Below are 22535 nucleotides of genomic sequence, written 5' to 3' on the forward strand. Positions count from 1 at the left end.
AACTTCTGTCAGTGAGCCAGAAACATGCAGAGTTTTTAACTGTGGAAAGCAGGCTATTTTCAAGATTTTCATAAACATAACAGTTCATAATTTGGAAGCAATCTGATGCCTTACAGAAGTTATAAGCTCTTGCATAATACAAAATAGATTTTCCACAGATAATGCTTTCTACTCAGAAGCTGACAATGAGATCTCAACCCCTTGCGACACACAATGACCTAGGCTCAGCTGGTATCCTTTGATGGGCCGCAACTTGCAGATTCCCTGTTCACGACGACTTCAGCACTAAAAAAACTTCAGTTAATACAGAATGGCACCATAAAGACCCTCATACGTGCTACTGCATGTGCTAGACACCCCTAAACCCTACAGAGAACAAAGTCATAGGAAAGAGGTATTTAAAATCATTAAGTCTCTGTTTTTAGAAAATGCTGACAGCTAGAATGAATTTTTTTTAACGTGGAAGTTAGAAGCTGTGTCCTATGTGAGAGAGGGAGGGAAAGAAAAGTCAGTCCAGGGCTCCAAAGGCAGTCAACGGAGCTGAAGTTGGGCCACATGCACTCAATTACAGTGAGTAGTATGGTTCTATGCCCGATTTCATCACCCTTGTTTTAACAGACTGCAGACTGTAACATTACTGTCCTATATTTAACTAATAGAGTTTATAATAATCCCATAATTCTAGCAACAGTTCTGTTTTATAACACTTCAAATGCCTGCTTTCAGGAGAAGTCTACGTCTTCCTCACTAGTAAATAAATCCAGCAAACAAATCTAGTGAACTGGTAAAACGAGTGCTGACATTATGCAATTCATAGCTGCCATTACAGTACTGAAAAAGTCATTTTTTCAACCATTTGCTTGGCAACCATGGAGCTATACCCTTATTTCAGAAGCTCGGCTTTTTCAATACTAACTCTGTAGCTATGAGGGTTAACCTTTAAAACACAAATCAAGTGTGAACAGATGCAAGAATGCTTCTTACAACTACAGACAGCTTTCAGAATGAAAGCGACTTTGTCTAAACTGTTGTTCAGAGTTCAGGAGACCTGAATGTTTCTGAAGCAGTGAGATTCAGTAACTTTCCAATTCATCACAAAATGTAACACTACCAGCAGCCAGACACATCAGTCCTCTCTGTCCCTAAGCTCTACCCTCATCACTCTCGCTTACCACAAGAAAAATTTGAGTGAGCAGCTTAAAGAACACAGCAACAGAGGCTTGAGAAACAAGTGAGATAACTGCAACCAATTAAAAGCTCCCTTTCTTTCCAGGGACTGGTTAAGCTTCCCATATTCCCTGATACCAGCTGTTGGTAAGAGGAGAGTAGCAAAGGAGAACAGAGAAGAGCATTAAACTAGATCACCAGAACATTTTGGTACCAAAAATCTCAGTAGTTTGGTTATTTAAAGCGGACAAAAAGCCCCACAAAACCCAGACAACAAATCAACAAAAAACCCACCACCAACCCTCCCCCAACATTCAAAAAACCTCAACCAACCTAAAACATACACCATGGAGCTGCTAAGTAGAATTCAGGTTCAGAAGCTATTTTTGCACTGTGGCCTACAAATGCATTTCTGTGTACCTCCAGGATGAGGTAATGTAAATAAAGTTCATTTCATGGCAGAGTTAATTGAGTTGTCTTAGTACAGAAGATTTATTGGAATAGTAAGCTTCATGTTGCTGAATGTGAATAAACAAGGTCCTTTTAATCTTAAACTGCAAGAGATCTTGGCAGATATTTCACTAGTTGCTCCATTAAGAGGTAGGTAAGCATTCGTAATTGTATAAAGAATAACTTTGATAAATACCAGGGTTTGAAAGGAGAGAAAAGAAAGGAAAAAAAGTGTCCAGCATCAATAAAAACAGAAAAAAAAAAGTACATACTCTTACTTACATGCCCTGCATACTGTCCAAATTTCTTTCGGAGGCCAGCAGCTAGTCCAGCAAGGCATTTGGCAGCCAAAGCAACTAGCATAACATTTGTATCCTTTCCAACAACCTGAAGAGAAAAAACAAACAAAAAACCAAAAAAGCAATATTAAAGATTGAAAATCCAAGTTTCAGAGACTTGGAAGAATTTCTTAGAATAGTCAGCAGGCCACAGATTGGGTTATTTCCACCACTGTTCCAGCTAATAATTTTCTACTCATGAGTATTATCTCAACTGTAACTTTTAAAGTATAATACAAATAAATTACAAAAAACATTACACCATATGTGCACTCTGGGTTTTATTTATTACCTTTTTGAGAACTTTCACCAAGTCTGCATAGTCTCCTGCTTCCAATTTGGGATTTTTTACCAGCAGTTCAACAGCTTCTAGAGCTTCTTTCCTTTCTTGCCACTTTTTTGCTTCCTGCAGAGCAAATAATTTACATTCATTTATGAATGCAAACAGTTCTAGAGAAGCATACTTGCCACAAACCATAGATTTTAAAACTTAATTCTATCCTAAGAAAGCCAAACTCTCCCTACAGTTCAACATCAATAACTGCAATGAAATATGAAATACAGTCCTCTCCCCGGACATATCTCAGCTCCTTAAAATTACAGCTTTCTTGCTGGTAAATCAAATTTTGAGACTTATTTATGATAGTCTATATTTTACTTACACTGGTCTGTTATTATCCATGTAGCAGTAAAGCATACATTGCAGAATGCCAGTAAGTCTTAAGACTCATTTAGCTCCACATGTTATAGAATTAACTGGTAGTATTTAAGTTTATCCTTACTATTTTCTCATAGAAGTCTTTGGGAAGCTTGGAAAGAATTTCTACAGCTTCAAGCAACTCATACGCATCTACTTGTGGTACCGCCTCTTCCTCATCATCACCTCCTGCAACCAGAAAAAATATAAGCAGAGTGACAAATGAAATTTTGACTACAGCACCACCTAAGGCTCATTGTTTAAAAAGTACTACCAGCAGTTGTGATTTTGCCCTTCCAAAGGACAGATATAAAGTTTTTGCCTCAGCCACGTTTTCTTGTTGCGTACTGCACCCCACGTTTTGCATCAGTTTGAGTAAAAGCACCTTTACAATTTAATGCATTCCTTCACAATTAATATGCCAGTGATATACTTTCCAATGGAGTTCAGAGATCAAGTAATTTACCCCCATCTGCATCTCCTCCAACTGCCTGCTGCTGCTCAAATTTTGCTTTCAGCTCCTGTTGGGAACGCAGGAACCTGGTCTGCTTAGGAGCAGCTGACGACACTTTGACCCACTCTTCTTCCAGTTCTTTTAGCTGCCAAAAGGGAAAAGAATCAGTGTATCAGAGACATTCGGTACATACCCCAAGAGAAGCAACACTTCATGGAAAGCAGAGTTTTCCCATTTCAAAGCCAAGGAAGCACTACCTTTCAAGTTCTTTTTTCTGCCACCAAAGAAGTGATTTCCCCTTCACATTCACTGTTCAGAAGCTTTTGACCAAGTATATCCACAGAACAGAATATCATCAACAAAAATATCAACGCAAAGCATTTACATAAGAAAAAACTGTAGAACAGTCAGAATGGTGTGTCCCCTCTATAGAAGCTTTAAAATAAAAGAGGCTGAGCATGAAGGAAGATCTTTTTGTTACAGCCATGCTGTTATTACACACTAAAACTAAGACGAAACAAACATGTTGAGCTACATTTGATAAGACAGTTTGGTTTTTTTAAACCGTGCCTTTTTTCCAGCGAGTTACTGCTTTCCACCTGAACACAATTAACTCAAGTGGGTAGGAGGGAAGGACGCATAAATAATTTATAAAGTTTTAAAATAACAGAATGTTCCACCTCCAATAGCCGTTATCTATCATAACGTAATGCTACTTCCTGAAGTGGAACAGTCACATCCTGAGCACTACCCGAACAAGGAAAAAACTTCAGGAAAAAAGAAAAAACTGAGAAGGAAAATGGTTGACTCGAAGACTTTCGGTGCAGGGGTCTTTTATAAGGGTAACATTTGCCCTTGGGTTAGGTCTCCAAGAAATACTATTCTACTTCCCAAATCCCCTCCTCAGTTTCAATATGATGCTTCCCCCTGCAACTTCACATCTATTCAGAGCAACAAAACATTGTCACAATTTCTTCACAAATAACAAAGAGAGACTAACGTTTTAGGTGAAGTTACAGGAAGCTAAAACATAACATTGCTGTTACTGAAAGATTCCAGCTTTGACTTTAAGAATGCCCAACACCACAGGATCAGAGAGGGTGAGCATGGAAGTGTTTTCTCAAATGTCTGGATACAGAACTACCTTCTGCCTACCTGAACAGAATTTATGTTCTGCAATGGAGGTCTCAGAGCATCCCTTATCCAACGGTAGATCTCCACAGCAAGGAGTTTGGCTTCATCTCGAACAGCCTTTTCCCGAGACTCAAACAGTTTTGGCAATACTTTAATGATTGGCTTCAGTGAGATTATTTTTGAACCAAATTCACTGAAAGTTAAAAACATGGAATAGCATCAGTGTTCAGGTAGGAACTAGAGCGTTATGCACAAAGAATAATTGATTTTTTTTTGAACAATCTATGAAATGCTTCCAGTGCACATTTAGGGATTGTGTCATTTACTCAAATCATTATTATAGCTATTATTTTGTGAAGCTACTAAGCTACTGTAAAATTTAAAGAATATTTGCCCTATCATAACTACCCTCCACACCCAGCTTGGAATTACAAAATCAGGCCTCTGAAGTTACTTCAAAGCACTTTATCCAATCTGCTGCTTAAATCTGTTCCCTTGCCGGGGGGCGGGGGGGAAGAGAGAAAAAGAAAAGAGTGTCCTCAGACCAAAATTTGTATGACCTACTTTTTTTTTTTTTTTTTTTTTTAAATCAGAATAGAATCTCCTTTGTCTATCCTTGGAGGCAAATTGCAGTAAAAGCTTTAGTCACTTTTCCACTTGTTGGACCGGATAATTATAGTGAGCCTGGGTCATCTTCACAGAAAACACACATGTTGAAATATGTGCTGCTGAAAGGACACACAAAACAAGTTTCCCCAGCCAATCACCCTTCCCTGTCAGCAGATTCTACATGTTCTTGAACTTAATACACTAAACTTCCTTTTCCAATCACTGCTAAATGAGAACACAAGAACTTTCTTTTCATACTCATAGTAAAGTTAACTGCTACAGTTCTTAAAGCATCATAGCTAAATCACCTCAGAAGCCATAAATTTTTTTGATTCAGAAGCATTGCTTTTCCTTGAGAATTCCAAATTAACCTTTCCACCAATCACACTTTTTCTTCTGCTTCCCTCCAACCAAGCACCACATGAAAAAGCTAGTAAAAATGGCTGCTCAAGAACTAAAACTTTGTCTCACTTTCTAAAAATTCTGGTGCTCAACATCAAAGCCCACTTTGAGAAATACTAAGTATTAAAACCTGCAAAAGAGGCTCCAGTTTTAGAAACAACACAATTTAAATGTAGCATATGAACAAATGAATTGCCCAAGATTTTTGTTTTTCTACCATGACTCAAAAAAGAGCATATTAGGAAAAGTGCCTATACAAATTCTCTTATTCTTACCTAATTCATATAATATTATCTCTTATTCTTACCTAATTCATATAATAATGAATCATTATATGAATATAATATATTACTATTCTAATATAATAGAATCTAATTCATATAACAACACAAGAAAGAACAGAAACTTTAGCACAAGATAAAAACCACCAGAAGCTAAACTAGTTATACACTCAAGCTAACCCACCTAGGTAGAACATAGACAAATTTTGTTATCAATGCAGAAACCCTGTCAAAGAACAAGACAAATTTAGGTAGCAACACAGCTCTGAAGCAGAAGACGAAGGTTAAGTCAATAGGGCTCCATGAAAGAATTTGATCTTGCCATCTCAAAGATAATAAAATACTGCATATCAAAAAATAGGCAGATGTGGCATATTTTATAGGCGTAGTTAGTTGAAAGATATTGAGGAAGGTTATGCAGGTTTCTAATTACACTGTACTGTCAAAAGGACATTTGATTAGATAAGACAATTTAAAATAGCCAAAATATATTCTTAAATGTGGAACAGTAGTTTCACTTAGTAGAAGCATAGCTAATGTGCTAAGTCCAATGCTTTATTTTGACTTCTATTACAGAAGCCTGAAAAAATTAGTTTAACAAGGACCATCTACACATATGCCTCAGCAAGTTCTCTAAAAAAATACCTAGCATAAGATACTCTCCACCTATATTATACAGTTTTCACATGAACTACTTTACTCAGAAAAAAGTGTTCTGTCCATTAATACCAAAATTATCTGTTTCCTTTTAAAAAAAACCACAAAACCAAAAAAAACCCCAACCAAAAAAAAAAAACCAACCCCTAAAGGACAGTGAATTATATATACAACAAGTATAAGAATTTGATAAAACCCCAGTATTTTTCACTCAACTCAAAGGCAGCAAGCATACGTGAAGTGGAACAAAAAAAATGTTCCAAATCTAATCTTGAAACCAACTACCCCATCTTAATTAAACTGGATTTGATTTTTAGGGAGCAGTATCAGCTTTTCTTTTTAATAAAGGAATTATTATATGGACAATGGAAACTTACTGTGCAATGAGTTTTTTTTCTTTTTTTCTTTTTTCTTTTCTTCCAAAAACACACACCATGGACCCAATTAAAGATGCTCACATCAGTGAGGAAAACAGTGGGTTTTAAAAAAGGTTTTTAAAAAAAGAGTACATTTTAGTTTTCCCATCCGTGAGTTTATTTCAGCTATTCAGAAGAGAAGCTCCACAGTCTGGAACAAGACACACTAATCCTGCCTTCTTTCAGAGGTCCATTGTGAAAAATGGAAGTTTAGTAAACGGTTGCCATGAACAAAAGTGATCCAGATGAGACTTGTATAACAAAGACATCCCTCACATCTAACAAATCCCATGATGGTCTCAATTGTTGTCAGAAAATATCAGTTCAGTAAAGATACATCCTATTCAACAATAACAAGGGCCTGCTAAAGACTTAAGCAACAAATTAGACTCTACATACTGCTGGGGTGAGGGAAAAAGAAAAAAAAAACAAACCACAAAACAACAAAAAAAACCCATGACCTAAAAACGAAAAGCTTACCTTAGTGCTTTCCTCAGTGTCTCTATACACGCTACTATGATTTTCGGGTTTTTGTTGTCCAGACCCTTTAGTAATTCTTCTTGTACTGCCTCCCCTTTCTCAATTTCTATATACATTAGACATATATCTAGACCCAGCTCCTTTGCTCTGGCTTTTGGCTGATTAAACACTTTATTTACAACTCCAGACGCTACTTCTCCTGTTGTCCTGAAAGATGAGAGAGTGTTACTTTTGGAACACTTAAGTGAATTAGGTGTTCTACACCATTATCCACAGACAAAAGCACACACAACACCCAAAACATGGATTAAAACTCAGCAAATCCTCACATAACAGGGACTAAATTCTAAGTTAACTTTGAAGGTAATAATCTTTTGTAAAAGACTACTTCAACTTCTAGTTTAATCAAAAGAACTCCTGCAGACTGAGTGCTAGTTAACATGTTCCTAATACTGGATTACACCAGATAGAGAATAGTAGACATTTTCTCAAAAGTGTATTCATTAACATACATTAGTTAAGGTCCACAAATAAATGTCATTTCCTGGAATTGCATACGTTACAGTTAACTAACATATAGCACTGGCGCATAATCCCAGCACAGAATTTCACATCTATTTCAAAGCTTCCAATCAACTAAATCATTTACACCACTTCTAAATCAAGGGGTTTGGAAGGTTGTTAGGTTTTTAAACAAAGCTTTGGGTTTGTTTATTTGTGTTTTAAATAAGACTTTTATTCATTTCATCAGGTCACAAAGTCAGTGGACCAAAGCACTAATCTGGCCCATTAGGTATTTTTATTTCACGCTCAGGAGTGGGGGCTATTTCATGGGCTAGACAACAGTGAAATACCAAAAAATATCCTGTGAAGAAATTGGCAGGTATGAAGATTCATATTGGTTAAGTCGGATGCAACACCGCATAAACATAACTACATTTTATTTCATGGATGAATTACACAAATATCTCTCTGGGAAAAAAAGGCCCCCTGTATGTACAGACCGTTTTAGTCAAACAAGAACAGGGACTCCAGTTCACAGCAGCTATATCGCCAAATTACTGATTCACTTTCTCTACTATTTCAGAAATCTTTACTACTGCCTTTAATAGTTTCTTTTAACATTGTAAACAACTTCTGACAAGTTAATATGCACATGGAGGCCATCTACAAGGAAAGCCCACTATTTGGCAAATTCTCTAGATCAGAAAGCAAGTTTGGCTCTCAACAGTAAAATCAGAATTATTAGTGGCCGCTGTACAATTTATCTGCAGCCTTTCTCAGAGAGGCACATTAAACTGTCGTAACAGCCTACTAATAGCAAGAAAAGACTACTTACTTCCCAGCTACATGAGCATTTTCAACATAAGCAAGTGCTGCTTCCAGTCCTTTCAATTGAGCCACTGCATTGGAGTCTGTCACAAATTTCTTTACCAATCCAAGATACTTGGACCATTCGGGACTCTTTTCATCATCTATCTTCTGGAAGAGCTTAAGGGCTTCTTCATAACCATTTAATCTGGCTTTCCACAGCTAGAAGCAGAAATCAGATGTTTAAATGTTGTGCTAGTGCAATCTTAACTCACCAATCTCGCAAAGTTCTTCAATCATAGTTGAAATTGTGCTCAGTAAGCTGGCATCTGCAAGATTTCTCTTCAATGAGTATATGAATAACGTGCAACAGGACAAAATACTCCCTCTTGTCCTGCCAGAGATGATCTGGATAGAGAGATGCCAGTCTTCCCCACTGCTCTCCATAAGCTCTAACAACCACTGATGAGTAGGTGGGAGCCCAACAAGTTTCAGCTACAGATGAGTAATTTCTCCACATGAACGAGTGCACTGATCTTTCAGCGCGCATGCTTATGCCATACAGATTATGATGTTACTAGATTCTGCTTAATAAATGTTATTCAGCCTCTAGGTTGGATAGAACTGATGCAGTTTCAGCTCTGTTATACGCAGGTTGTGCGGCTGTTTAGACTACCTAACTATGGTGTACTTAGCGGAGTACCACAGAATCACCACAGCAGCAATATACGGCAAGCCAAACCCAAAGACAAGATTTCCTACCTTGTGTTCACATTTCTGGTCAATGGGCAGTTTCATCCACTCACTGTCGTCCCCCATTGTAATTCAGGTTCTCTCTTTAATTACAGTAATTCCTGTGGAGATAGGGGCAAGTTAGAACACAGAAAAATACATGTCAGGTGCTGCCCGCAACATACTTCTACTTAAAAATAAAAAACAAAACAAAGACAATTCTGTAGCAAAACTTACTGCTAATGTGCAACCCAAGCTTGTAATTATATTTAGATATGCACTACTAAGACTAGACCACTATTTTGTTAGCCCTGGAAAGCTACTAGAAGCCATTAAAGATGGCATTAAAGTGCAATTCGTAGTATTTCAGACACTAGAAGTCTCATCTGTGAAAGTTTTAGTAAGCCGAGAAGGCATGCAGAATATAACCTCACCTAAGCTTGAGGAAGAATGTACTATGATTAGGGTGCTAAAACGAAATGGGTACCCATCAACACAAGAAAACTGACTCTTACTGACACGTGCTTTCAGCAACAGGTGCCATGAATCAGTGTCAAAAAATAATCGGGTGCTAGTGTAAGGACAGCCATTTTAACAACTTTACAAACAGCACAACTGAAAGGAAGAGTACCGCAAGAAGAACAAAACCCATTTTTGCAAGCTGGCCACTTTATGCCCTAATTCTAATGTAGCCAGCGCCAGCAACTGCGACAAGAGATCACTTTCTTACCACACATAGGGCTCAAATCCTCACTCAAGGATTCAAGTTCCTAAGCGTTTTCCTCCTCCCCCTCTTTCCTTTTTGTTAAAATAGGAATACTGACCATTAGGGTACAAGAGATGAGACCTCAGGTTCAATGCCCATCTCAGACGTATCGTACAACTCACTGACTGCTCAGAGAATAATGAGAGAATATGCAAGATGCAGGGAGATCAGCAAAATGAAAATAGCAGCAGCAGTAATGAGGGCTTCCAACATTATTCATACAAACAAACAAAATCAAACCGGAGAAGGAGTAACACATTCCGCACACCAGTTCGAATGCATAGACAAAGTGACCAAAATTCTAAAAACTGGCCAGCCTATACAACAATTTATCACTAAAGGCATATAAATACACAATACTAGCAGGAAATTCCCAATGCAAATTCAGCCTATGCCAGCAAAGCTGCGTAATTTATCCTACAAAGTATTTCACCTAATGCACAGAGGTTCTCTGCAGAAAATAACCCCTAGAATTAGAAGCATAATTTCACTGGTGTAAGTGAAATTACAAGCAAGTTCTCCAAAGCCTTCTGTCAGCCACACAACACTAACATACAGCTAACTCGATAGCAAAATTAGGCTAGCAACAGTCCACAATAAAAACAATCTTTTTTCTTCCTTCTTGGATTAGTTAGAAGATACTTAAAAAAAATAACAACCCAACCCCCCAGTAATTTAAAAAACAAAAAAACTCCATGAAAACAAAACCACAACCCACCTAAACCAAACAACAAAAACCCCCCAAACCCCCACTAGCCACCAACACCCACACCAAACTACACTAAGCTTACCCTAAATATTTATAAATTCCTATGGATGTTAATACTGTTCTCACTGTAATCGCATAAACCTACTAATTTGCTCAATGGCAATAAAACAAAAGTCAATGTCAGGACAGAAGTTGACTACGCATATAAACAAGTGTATCCAGGCATTATTATGGCTTGTCCTTCTCATTTCACAGTGATGCAGATATTTTTTCTTGACATCAGCACAGTTGCACAGTGGTACCGAGAAGTTTGCTTTTTAAGCAAAAAAAGGCAAAAAAACCCAATTGTTGAGAGGGCCAAAGATGAAGACTTAATGAATCCCTAGAACTACAAACCACTGAGAATGAAGGGATCACTCTGCTCATTATCTAAGAAACAAAGTACACAGAAGTGACCTAAAGCCCATTCTACTGAACTGTTAATTCTGGTACACTACCTTTTTAAATGTACAACTTATTAAAAAAAAAAAAAAAGAAGCTCTGGGTTAAATTCTGGTCACACCATTCCTCCATGTCAGGAATTGACAAGAAAAAGGTATTCTGACTTAAAAGTTACAATGAAAATAAAACTCAAGCTTTGAAATGCCATACCAAACCCAAACCATCATAAGAGGTTAACGGGGCAAGTGAGTTACTATATCTTTTTGCATCGAAGCCCCACCAGCCTTTTGCAACGGATCCTGCTTTCATCTGTTTAAACTCTTCTGAAACTCTACTGCTTGCTTTTTCTCTGCCCAAACCTCTCATTTGTTCTCTTACCCCTTCCTTCAGCCTACTGAAAGAGAGGGTTCAAAATTAAATAGAAATCAACAGCCTTCTGATTCAAATTCAATGCATTTTACCTATTAAAAAAAACCAAGACCAAACACATCCCCAGACAAACAAACAAAATAAGCCACCCCACACGCAAAAGCAAGACACTCATGGCAAACATGGAGGTGGGGGGTAAAACTATACCTAGCTCTATGTGCTGCTTTCTCTCCAAAAGCAAAAATGAGACTGCTTTCACATTAAAAACTTTTCAAATAGCTCACCTAGCAAAGGATGCAGGAATGCCCTAGTGTGAACGCAGTTACAGCAGCAGATTTCCTTCTGTCATTCAAGTCAGTTCTGCAGCCAAGCGCCATCAGGAAAGACGCAGCTTTGCCAGTATAAGCTGTGTTTGCGTTAGGAATACCTTCACCTTAGCGTACCAGTATAGAAATAATGGGGTACTTTCCCAGTGAGGATGCAGATGACATAAATAGATACAGCTCTATTCCAAGCTCACACATGCCTTTGCCAAGAATAAGCACAGCGAACTTCGCAGGAAATCAGGTAGTTCTGAATCTTGCTCTGAAACTTGGAGGTAACTCAAGCCATTACCTGTCTATATCATTTTGTTGAGGAAAGCATAAGGAACCAATACAAGGACAATAATTATTCACAAAGAAAACCGAAAAAGAAATAAAGCATTAACATACCTGCCAGCAGCCAAAACACCAGAATAAAGAGTTTTGACACCCTTACTAAGACAAACCCCCATCTATACCCCGTTCTTTTAGAAAACTGTCAGCAGCATGAACTTCCTACTTCAACAATAAAAAGAAACATTTATTTCTCCCCAGAAATCTGTTCCGCCAAGGAAAATCTTATTGTAGGACAGTGACTACCTTACTACAATCCTAAAATCAGTTCAAACCCTAAAGTCAGGAGCAACTCTATTAAAAAGGCTTGTCCATTACAAGGCTGATACTGATTTACAAGTATTTTTATCCTTATACAATAGTTTATTGCTACAAAGTGCGACCTCTTGCTTGCACATTCCAGTGATGCATTATAGAATCTAGCAGAAAAGGACCTAGGATTTCCCTTCCCAACATCACAATGTACTTAACTTGGGCGGGGGGGAAACACATGTGATGGGCCAGACACAGGGAAGGGAGATGGACGACCATGAAGCAGTATTTTCTCACCCATTTTTTTCAGTCTGGTCAAGTCAGTTCCCCTACTATTTTTAGTCATTAACATCTACAATGGTTACTTCAATTATAAAATGGGTTAAGTTGCCTTCTGTGCTGAATCCGGCATCTAAAAATAGTGATAAAATTATACTTCCCCCACCGCAATAACTTACAAATCCCTTTAGAACAGACAGTTTATCAGAAAGTGTTCCACGGTCACAGAGGGAGAGCTCTTTCTTAAACATCCCATCTTTATAGCTTATCGCTGCTCAGGCCTGTCCTAATGCCAAGATCTTGTACTGTCTACATCTTGCATTTACCAGAATAAGAGACTGTTGTTTCTCCCTTCAGTCAAGTCACTGGGTTCCGCGTGTTCATTTGACAAAAAGCTTTTTTTTTTTTTAAAGCTGCTTTGCAAAGACATGTAAACCTCCAGCCATTACTTCTCAACATCCTAAGAGCAAGTAGCCTCATTATACAATAAAGCATAAATAATAAATTATGTCATTACTAGTGAATTTGCGGCAATGAAGTGTTTGACCTACATAGCTTTCTTGTTACCACAACTCAGAACAAACAGATTTAAGTCTTTCCGTAACAATATTCATTTTGGTAGAATTCAGAAAACAAGACCTCCGAAGTGACTGAACCACCAAAATAAGTTTTGTTGGAGAGGTTTGTTATTAACATGGTCAATACAACATTTCCAAAAGCAAGTCAGCTGATGAATTTGCAATGGAGACAAATAACAAATCCTCCCTGACAGTTCTTGGCAGGACAAGTTCTTATATTATGGAGCAGTGAGAAAATGAAGACCCTCCAGGAAAGAATAGGATGTCTTTCAAAGGGAGACCACGCAAAAGCAGCAAGAGCAGAAAATATTTACAAGGCAGCACAAATGCAAGAATTTCAAATGCAAAAGTGAGAATTCCCCACTGAATATAAATAAGTTTAGGAAACAAATTTATCAACACATTAAGAGATTATAGGAAAGTGTCAATACATGAAAGTTTGGATTAACCACGCACTGCTCTGAACAGCTCCTACTCAGCTTCTAAATAAATGCTTTCTCCACTACAATTTTTGAGGGCTGAATAGCATCAACTTTAGAGCTTCATAGTATGGGATACTGCTAAAGAAAATCCTTTCATCGTAAACATCCTGAAATGTAAGTGTTTTATTTTGAAGCATACATTTATCATCTCTCACTATATTTTATTGTGAAGTTTCAGCTTCCAGACCATTTTCTACAGAAAATGTGCAATGACAAACTAGGAAGCCATTTTATGCCAAACAAAAATGGATGTTTATTGATACTGATTGTCCACTTCTCCCTACTCACTTCCACCTATTGAACATCACCGTTGCACAAGAACAGCATCAAGCATTTTGATATTTTGAAAGCTTCTCAAAAACTTTACTCAAAAGAGTAAGTTCTGAGAAAGCAAGACAGGCCTTTTTAAAGGAAAAAAAAAATCTGTTTGAAATGTTCCTATACAGTAGGGCACATACTTGGAGAGCGTATAGCTGTATGGCACATTTCAGATGAAACTATACTTCTCAGTAGACAGTTCTTTGTCAGTGCAGCCCAGAGTTCTCCTAGCAGAAAGAATTTTTATTTGTTTAATGGCAGTTTTGGGTCATATTTACTCTTTGGCTCTGAAAAGATGAAGTTTCACTTTCTTAGAAGTGTAGCCCAACATGTTTTCCGTATTTGCCAGCTAAACCTTCTCATTAGATACCACATAAAGTAGCTCAGAAAAAAGGTTGAAACATTAAAGTAATCGTAACACACTTAAATTTTTATTTTAAACACCACCTGGACAAACCAAGTATTTTGAAGAGCACACAAATCTAAGAACTATAGCCTAATCAGTCAGTGTAATAAGGAAAAGGAAAATTGAAGTCCAGCTAACAATCCTGAATTGCAGATACCTGCAAAAGCAGCAAAGAGTCAGAAGAACTTTCAGTCAGACTGTAAACATGCTTTCCAGCTTCAGTCCACATATCTTTTGATGACAGACAAAAGAACTAGAGGTTAAAAAAGAAGGTTATTTGCTGCTTAGGCAATAAAAATTTTCTAGGATTTTAAAGGTTGGTGTTTTCCATTAAAAGATGAATTAGAAGTTGCGAGATCACAGACTCTTCATGAAAGGGAAGCTGCACCTCAGAATAATGAAAAAGAAATAGGAGAAATGCATGCTAAAAAGGAATTGTTTTGCAGGTTGTGGAGTAGATGGCAGCTGAGAGAAGCTACTGCTTCAGCAGTGAAATGTAATTCAAGAATAAACAGCATTAAATTCTCTCTTGCCTGCTCTAACTCGTATGTCCTAACTCAGCTCAGTGACATCTTAATACACAAATGGCAAGTTATTGGTAAGGGAGACAGATACTTAATTTCTCTGGAAAAAATATGTTTTAATACATGGTCTTTGAAAGTTACTGAGGTCATTCTTTTCCATGCACCTAAAAGTGAGAGACAACACAAAATAAACTGCCCTTCTGCTACAGGGCAAAAGAGCAAAAGCGATTTCTTACTGCATGGGTGAGCCTGGAGTGAAGCCAGTCTTACAGAGCAGAGAGGGGCAGAGGGAAAAGGACAACCCACGGGCAAGTTTGCGACCACTGCCACAATTCTTAGGGTGGCCGGCTGGAGTGAAAGATGTCAGTGGGGCCGTGCTTATTAGCTGCAAACTCCCCCATCCCTCAAGGTGTTTACAAAGCTCAGGCATGGAAAGGCTCATGTGATGTTCTTCAGAAGGAGGGCCTGAACTGCTGATGAAGGAAAGCTCCCGCGGAGACATCACACCCCACGACCGACCACCAGCTCCCTCCTTCTCCAAGGGAAGCACCCCCAGCACGGCCCTGCACCCGCCCCCCCACCATCCCCAGCACCTTCCACAAGAGCACCCCTCCACTTCTGCCCGCTCCGCACGCCGCCGGCTCCCCGCCGCAGCCCCAGATGTCCCCCGCCTCCTCCTCCCCCCGCCGCGGGCCCCACCTCCCCCGCACGCCGCAGCCCGGAGAGGTTTCCCGTTCCGCGGCGGCACCGGCAGCGGGTGTCTGGCAGCAGGCCGCGGCCCGGGGCAGCGGCGGGCCGGCAGCGGCGGAGCAGGCCGCCCGCCCGCCCGGCATTGTCTCTGCCCGCCGCCCCCGCCCGAGGGCCGGGCCGGGCCCCGCCAGCGCCGCCGCGCACCGCCCGCGCGGCTCCGCCGGGCCTCGCCGGACACTCACCCTGACAGCTCCGGGCCGGCTCCGCGGCGACAGCGGGCGGGGAGCCGCGGGGCGGGCCGGGCCGGGCCGGGCCAAGCCCCTCCCCGCCGGCGGGCGGGGCCCGGGGCGCCGCGGCCGCACCTGGGCGGGGAGCCGGCCCGCGCCGGGGCCAGACAAAGGCGGGCAGGGCCGGGCTCCGGCTCCGGCCCCACCGCGCTGCCCCCGCGGCAGCCCCGGGCACACCGCACCCCCCTTCCCTCCCCTCCCCCGCGGGGCCGGACACGCGTCCCCCCGCCCCGCCGGTGCGCAGGCGGCAGCGGGCGCTCCCCGGCCCTCCCGGTGGCTGCGGTGCCCTCCCTGCGGCGGGGCAGGGGCCACCGTTCGGCGGTGGCCGGTGACCAGCTCGGCCCGCCAGGCCTGCTGTTCTCCTGAGTCATACCCCCCGAACAGCCGTGCCCCTCAGAGCGCTTATTCCCGCAACGGAGGGAGCCGCGGTCATATTGGAGCTCGGAGTAGACATTATCCCAGGCCACCATCATCCAGCAATCCCTCATGGAAGGGGGCAGTTCTGAAACCCGACAGGAGGAACAAGGCCTGCCGTGAAGAACGAGAAACCCAGTACCTTCCGCAGGAGGTATGAATGAACAGCCTGGCACCGCACCACCATTGCATTTCATGTTCTGCTGCGAAACGTGTAATGACAGTGCTCCGGTGGAGCTGATTCATCAGCAATGTCTCTAGCCCATCGCCTGACATTTTGAGATGCCTTTTCTACAGTGACAATAGCGATTGAAGAAGCCGGTATGGTGGAAACTGGGTGTCAATAGCTTCCTCCTGGGAAGAGCATCCAGCCATATGATGCAAGGCCGTGTTCCTTCAGACATCTTTTTAGCTAGCTGAAGAAAGAAGCCTCTTCCAGGCACTGCAGCACCAGCCACACTCCCCGCCGAATAATCGTCCAAGTTACTTTTTCTACCACCTCAACCTGCCCCCCTGCAACAGGGAGGCACAAACACGCACAACAGCTTCTGCTTTTCAATGTCTGACATTCGCAGCAACCGAGCTGTCATAGGGACAGCCCCAAACAATGCATAACTGCTCAGGTCAAGAGACTCTTTATTCAAAGAAGCCACAGCAACGCTGCCCGGTGCAAGGCAGTGTTTAATTTAAACACAAGGGTACAAGGCTCTCCCGTGTCACACTTTAGAACTCCACCCCTGTAAGATGAACCACTGGAACAGTCTACAACAAAGCAACAGCAGCAACACCGAATTAACCTTAGACGATGTCTTGAACCCAACCATTCTGTTACAGATGCAAACAGCTTTAATGCCATCCTACTCTGGCAGAGACTTCACAAACCATTTACATTAAATAGTTTACAAACAAATTAGCGATACAAGTTTATACATTTCTTTTAAAAACCAGAAAAGGACATCTGCTGGTACCATGCAGCAGAGGAGAGATAGGAAGGGGAAAAAAGGGGAACCAGGTGATCACTGACCACAATTTTGAAAACCCTAATTAGAAGGTTTACAAGTATTTACATCTCTTAAGGGTCCTTCAAGTCATACGTCCTACACAACAAAATCTTCCAAATTAGACACTTAAAATTGAGAGACCGTTATCTCTCCTCCACAAAACATTCAGAGCAGTTTCTAATTGTATGTACTGTTCAAGATGTTCATAAGTGATCTATAAAAAGGGGCGAACAGAGGTGTTACAGCTTGCGGATGACACAATTAATCAGGGTAGCAAGAAAAAAAAAAAGAGAAAAGGATTGACTGAAAGAGCTTACAACATGCCAAGTGAATTTCAGCTGTAAATTTGTCACCTAACACACACAGTGATGCACAAGAGAGAAACAGCTTTTAACATCACACTGGAAGTCAGGTTTTCTGAGCTAACTGTTAAATGGGAACAAGACCTTACCTGTCTGTTTTAACAGACACGGGTATGAGCGCATCAGCTCCGCCGTGGCAGAACGGGTTTTCAGAAGCAGAGGCCCAGATTGCATAGCCGGCCCATATCGGGGAAAGGACAAGAGCCAGCGTGGAAGTTGTGTCCCACCAAATACAAGTCATACACGTATGAGAATCAGGAATCACGTTCCAATACCATGCATTCACTTTTTGATATTAGAATATCCAACGAGAAGGCTCGCACCAGTACAGATTTAAAGCGGTCAGACTAATTTCTCATACTTCTGAAATCCAAGTTTCATTTATTTTTGTGCAGGTGTCACATAAACAATTTTTTCCATAGCAGGCCCCTAAACAATTTTTTCCATAGCAGGCCCCCTAGTTAATGTTCCCAACTTTATATTCTTGAGAATTACCTTCAATATCTACAACAATTTGTTTAGAATCAGTTCGTTGTACTTGAAGGCCACTTTTTGTTGATTCTGCTTGGATATATCACTTACTCTATGTTGCTTAAAAAGTTTAACCCTGTTGCAACTCGGGGGGGGGGGGGGGGGGGGGAGGGAGGGAAGGAAAAAAAAAAGGTGCATCTATAAGTTTTGAATGGGGGAAAGCTACCAAAACAGCGAAATTTAAAGAAAGGCCAAGCCTGAGGCAAGAAAGTCAAACCAAATTCTAATTTTTGCACAATCAACTGATCTGATATTGGACACTAAGAGTCAAAACTATAAGGGCACCTTGCATCCAATCATTCTTATTTCTGACTTGAGCCTATCGCAAAGTTTTAAGAATAGATTTTTATGAGTAGCCTTTTAAAATACTTCAATATTTGAGAGTCACAGCATTTGGAAATATGCATCTTTACAGTTTTAAACTAATACATGTGTTCACTGAAAGTCTATAGCAATGCTTTCTCTGATACGTGAGTAATAAACAAGGAAGGTCTCCCGCAGCTGGTAGCCCAACAACTACTCATCCCCTCCTCATCTGTAGAGGGCAACTTTAACAGCACTGCAGTTTAGCAGAAGTATTGGAAGATGCAGCACTAAACTCAAAATGATAAATCAGCAAAAAAGGAAAACTGCAGAATAATTAGATAGATGATACACACCAAAACCAAATCAGTTAGCAAACTGTAGCAGATGAGTTTGTGATGGCTTTTTTTTTTTAATTTTATTTTTAGAACAGAGTCCAGGTCAGCTTAAGCTGCACAGAAGTTTCATACCTCAGCCTCTGCTACACAAAACTTTGAGTCTCTCACTGACAGAGGTCCAAACTCAGAAGGAAAAGCCCCTACACACCAACCCGAAAGCTACTGTCTTAAGAAGGATCACAAGACTCTGACTGAGAAACAGAACCAAATTAAATAGAAGGGGGGGAACATGGGACCCACATTGCTGTCCAGACCCTCTTCACACACGCTAGAGAAGATTCAATAGGAAGCACCTCCTGGTGAGGGACCCTGGAGATCCAAGACTAACACCTGCGCTCAACAACAGAGCTGTAGAAATGGAGATGAGCTCATGCCTTTCGCTTTAAGATTAGAATCACCCCAGGGAACATTTTCCTCAAATCATTTTAGAGGGGAAACCAACCCTGCACGCAGCCTCCTGAAACGCAGGCTCGGGGGACAGAAGACGCCAGGTCCCTATTTCCCTCGAGAAGCGTTAGGAAGGGGCCGAGCCCGGCTCCCTCACCGGCCCCCGGACCCACCCTGCCGGCCGCCTCCCAGGCAAGGCCCCGGCAGCTCTCAACCGCGCCTGGGCCCACAGTGATGGCACGAAGGAGGCGACCGCGACGGAGCAGCCCGGGCCGCGGCTCCCTGCAGGCCCCGACACCCCCAGCTCTACGGGCGGCCTAGGCGAGCGGCGCCCCTTAAGCCTCTGCAGCGCGGCATGGTACAGGCCGCGGCCTCCCACCGTTAGCAGCCGCCGCCTCCGCAGCCACGGGAGCGGCTCCAGGCGAAGCCCGCGAGCCCGGGCCGTTCCCGTGGAGGGATGTCAGCACCGCTCGGGGCCGTGCCTCCGCCCGGTCCCTAGGTGAGACGGGGGAGGCTCAGGCCCAGCGGCGGACGGAGGGAGGCCTACTCCGCCCTCCTACGGGCCCGGGGAGCCGCGGCGGGCGAGGGAAGGGGCCGGGCCCCCACCGGGGAAGGGACAACGACGGCGACTCTCACCTGGGCCCCGGCGGGTCGGGCGCGGCGAGTGTCCGGCCGCTCCTCGGCGGGGTTTGAAATCACTAACACCGCCCGCACCTCCCAGTGTCCTCAGTGCCCATTGGCCAGCGCCAGCCCCACCCACGCCCGCACCCTCTCACTTTATTGGTCCGTTTGAATCCGGCAGCGGCGACGCGTGCTCCGCGCTCTGTTGAGGCGGCCGCCGCCGGGCGCTACCGGCACCGCGGGTCCGGCCGGGCCGCGCCGCGGGGACAGCGCGCCGCGGGGACAGCGCGCCGCGGGGACAGCGCGCCGCGGGGACAGCGCACCGCGGGGACAGCGCACCGCGGGGACAGCGCACCGCGGGGACAGCGCACCGCGGGGCGGGGGGGAGCGGCCCCGCGCACCCCCGCTCGATAACTACGGAGACGTGCCGGGGAAGGAGGCCGCTGCGCCCGCCTGCCCCGCGGGGTGACTCGGACCCTGCGGCAGCCGCCGTGACCCCGGCGAGGGTGCGGAGCCCGCCACACCCGGAGCAGCGCCTGGCGCCGGCACCGCTGCCGGCCTGAGGCACCGAGCTGGGCCGCTGAACCCGTCGCCTTTTGGAAAGGGCTAAAGAGCTCCGAGGTGGCTGCAGGGAACACCCCGTTACAGGGGAACGGGCTTTCTCCAGTATCTTTAATACGGCTAGTGAGCGGGCACGCAGTGACTGTGCGTTGTTAGAGCGCTCTGTGTTTTCCCTCCTTTGTTTCTTCACTTCAGCTGAAGCGAGCAGAAGAAAAATTCTTAGGGGCAATCGGAGTAGAAGGGACAGAGGAGTGCCATCAACACAACTGCAATTAATCTTACAATGCCATCTCTCCCCCCCACTACATAAGCATCATCCATTTTTTAAAAAGTGAGGGGTTTATATTTTTGCGTGACCTCAGTGAAATCACTTCTGCACTGTGCTTCAACTGTGAAAGGAGCAGGAATAAAGCTAAAATGTTTTTGGTACTTCTTTCATCAAAAAGGGACAGAATGGGCTACAGGATTAGCACCAGTACTGCAGTGTCAGTTATTACTGAATGTTTCATTCATTATTCAGCTTTTTGCACCATTTAAAACTCTTGGTTATAAAAAAATGCAACAGAATCTTGAACAAAACCCCTTACAGATAGAAAAACAGCTCTTCTTCAGAGCTTTTATTTTCCCCTGGGCAGAGGCTTGAGACCACTACAGTCCTAATACTTTCCAAAAAGAGGAACATCTTCTGCTGTTGCCATGTTAAAATGGTAACAAAAAGGAAAAAAAACAAGGTGGGGGCAGAGTAAGAGGTATTACGTGTGCGCAGGAATCTGCCCTTGATTGAAAGCCGTAGTGGCAGAAGCGGCGTGTGTTACAATCATATTATCAAAAGAACCCAGATCCATTCCTACCTTCTTGCTCCTCTCAAATGAAGCAAAGTAGAGGTTCTGTGCAAACAGGTCTGGGAGCTCCTCTTTCAAAGCAGAGTCCAAATAACATGCATGATTCACAACCAAAAGCCAGGCAGAGTGGTTAAGAAAAGCTAAATTTATATTAAATTATCATCAACCCCTAAAATACTGAACACAGTGGTTAAATAACTCCAGAAAGTCCAATGTCTCCAGTGAGTAACGTTAAAACCATTACACAGGAACACACGGAAATCACTGACGTTAGCTCAGGACAGACAGGAGAGAGGTTTGCTTTTTACATAGTAAATCAGTGCTCAAGAGATCATCCTCCAGTGGCCTTTCTACATTCTTAACATCCTAAGTGCAACGAGGGTCTTCTCTTCCCCAGAATGGGGAACCATGATGCACCCCCTAGGCAGCATCTCACTGGGGCCGTCTCTAGGAAAAAGAAACTAATTTCTGCCCACCTCACTGGTGGAGGAGAGGCTGTGGGACATTTTGTTGCTCCTTTTCACCGTAATCATTTGAGGAAGGGAGCAGAGAGCAGTTATGAATGGTTATTAGGCTGGAGCGTGCAGGGTCCCTCCTAAGAAGCAGCCGAGAATATTTATCAAGGTGGAGATCACAAGCACCATGAGTTGTTGAAAAGACTGACTGGGTTTTCCTTTCCATTCTGCACTTGCGACTCGGACAGCGATTATTTTGACAGGCTGACTGAACCTCAAGTGACAGGTCTGGGCAGATGTTTCCCTTCACCCCTGTCCCACCTCAGGATTTCGGTGCACACTCACATAAGCTATTGGGGCAAAAAAAAATCCCCCAGAACCCAAAGAAACCCTGCTCTCCTAGAAGTCAAGAGCCTTCTTCCCCCATCCACCCACTCACTCCCAGCTCTGATGCCCCTGCCCCTAACGCATGGTTCCTGTTCAAATCGATTCTTCTGCCTATGCTTGAGCCCTCTGGTGTTGTCCCTGCATGAGGCAAGGTCCATGTCGGTGACACACACTCCTTTCTCAGTTCCCAGTCAAATCCACGCCTCAATCCAAAAGTGCCTCTGCCCAACAAAAACAATGCTTCCCAGGCTGGAGTCAATCAAATAAATAATTAAATAAAAATCTAATTTAAAAAAAAAAAAAAAAAACACAAACAACAAAATGCCTCTGGGAGTAGGGAAGAGTCCCACATTAACACAGGGAAATTTCCAAGCCTTAGCTCCAGTTC

The 22535-nt window shown here is 42.9% G+C and overlaps 1 protein-coding gene across 8 annotated transcripts in view; it reads right to left on the reverse strand.

Annotated features, from left to right (window-relative positions):
• Positions 1–20009, reverse strand: part of CKAP5 (cytoskeleton associated protein 5) — a 54872-nt gene extending 34863 nt beyond the window's left edge. For 5 of the 8 annotated variants that reach the window (XM_075152234.1, XM_075152233.1, XM_075152226.1 and 2 more), the window contains exons 1-9: positions 19918–20007; positions 9159–9250; positions 8425–8618; positions 7086–7292; positions 4262–4433; positions 3119–3251; positions 2738–2841; positions 2248–2361; positions 1900–2004 (exon numbers count right to left, since the gene is read on the reverse strand). In XM_075152234.1, the coding sequence (XP_075008335.1) occupies positions 1900–2004; positions 2248–2361; positions 2738–2841; positions 3119–3251; positions 4262–4433; positions 7086–7292; positions 8425–8618; positions 9159–9215 (1086 nt within the window). In that variant the 5' untranslated portion in view covers positions 9216–9250; positions 19918–20007. Of the gene's footprint in view, positions 1–1899; positions 2005–2247; positions 2362–2737; positions 2842–3118; positions 3252–4261; positions 4434–7085; positions 7293–8424; positions 8619–9158; positions 9251–15840; positions 15860–19917 lie in introns of those variants that run through there. The other 3 variants (XM_075152230.1, XM_075152227.1, XM_075152229.1) reach the window with 2 other exon arrangements.
• Positions 20010–22535: the final 2526 nt, after the last annotated feature.

This window comes from Calonectris borealis, chromosome 5 (assembly GCF_964195595.1).
Source record: "Calonectris borealis chromosome 5, bCalBor7.hap1.2, whole genome shotgun sequence".
NCBI lineage: Eukaryota > Metazoa > Chordata > Aves > Procellariiformes > Procellariidae > Calonectris > Calonectris borealis.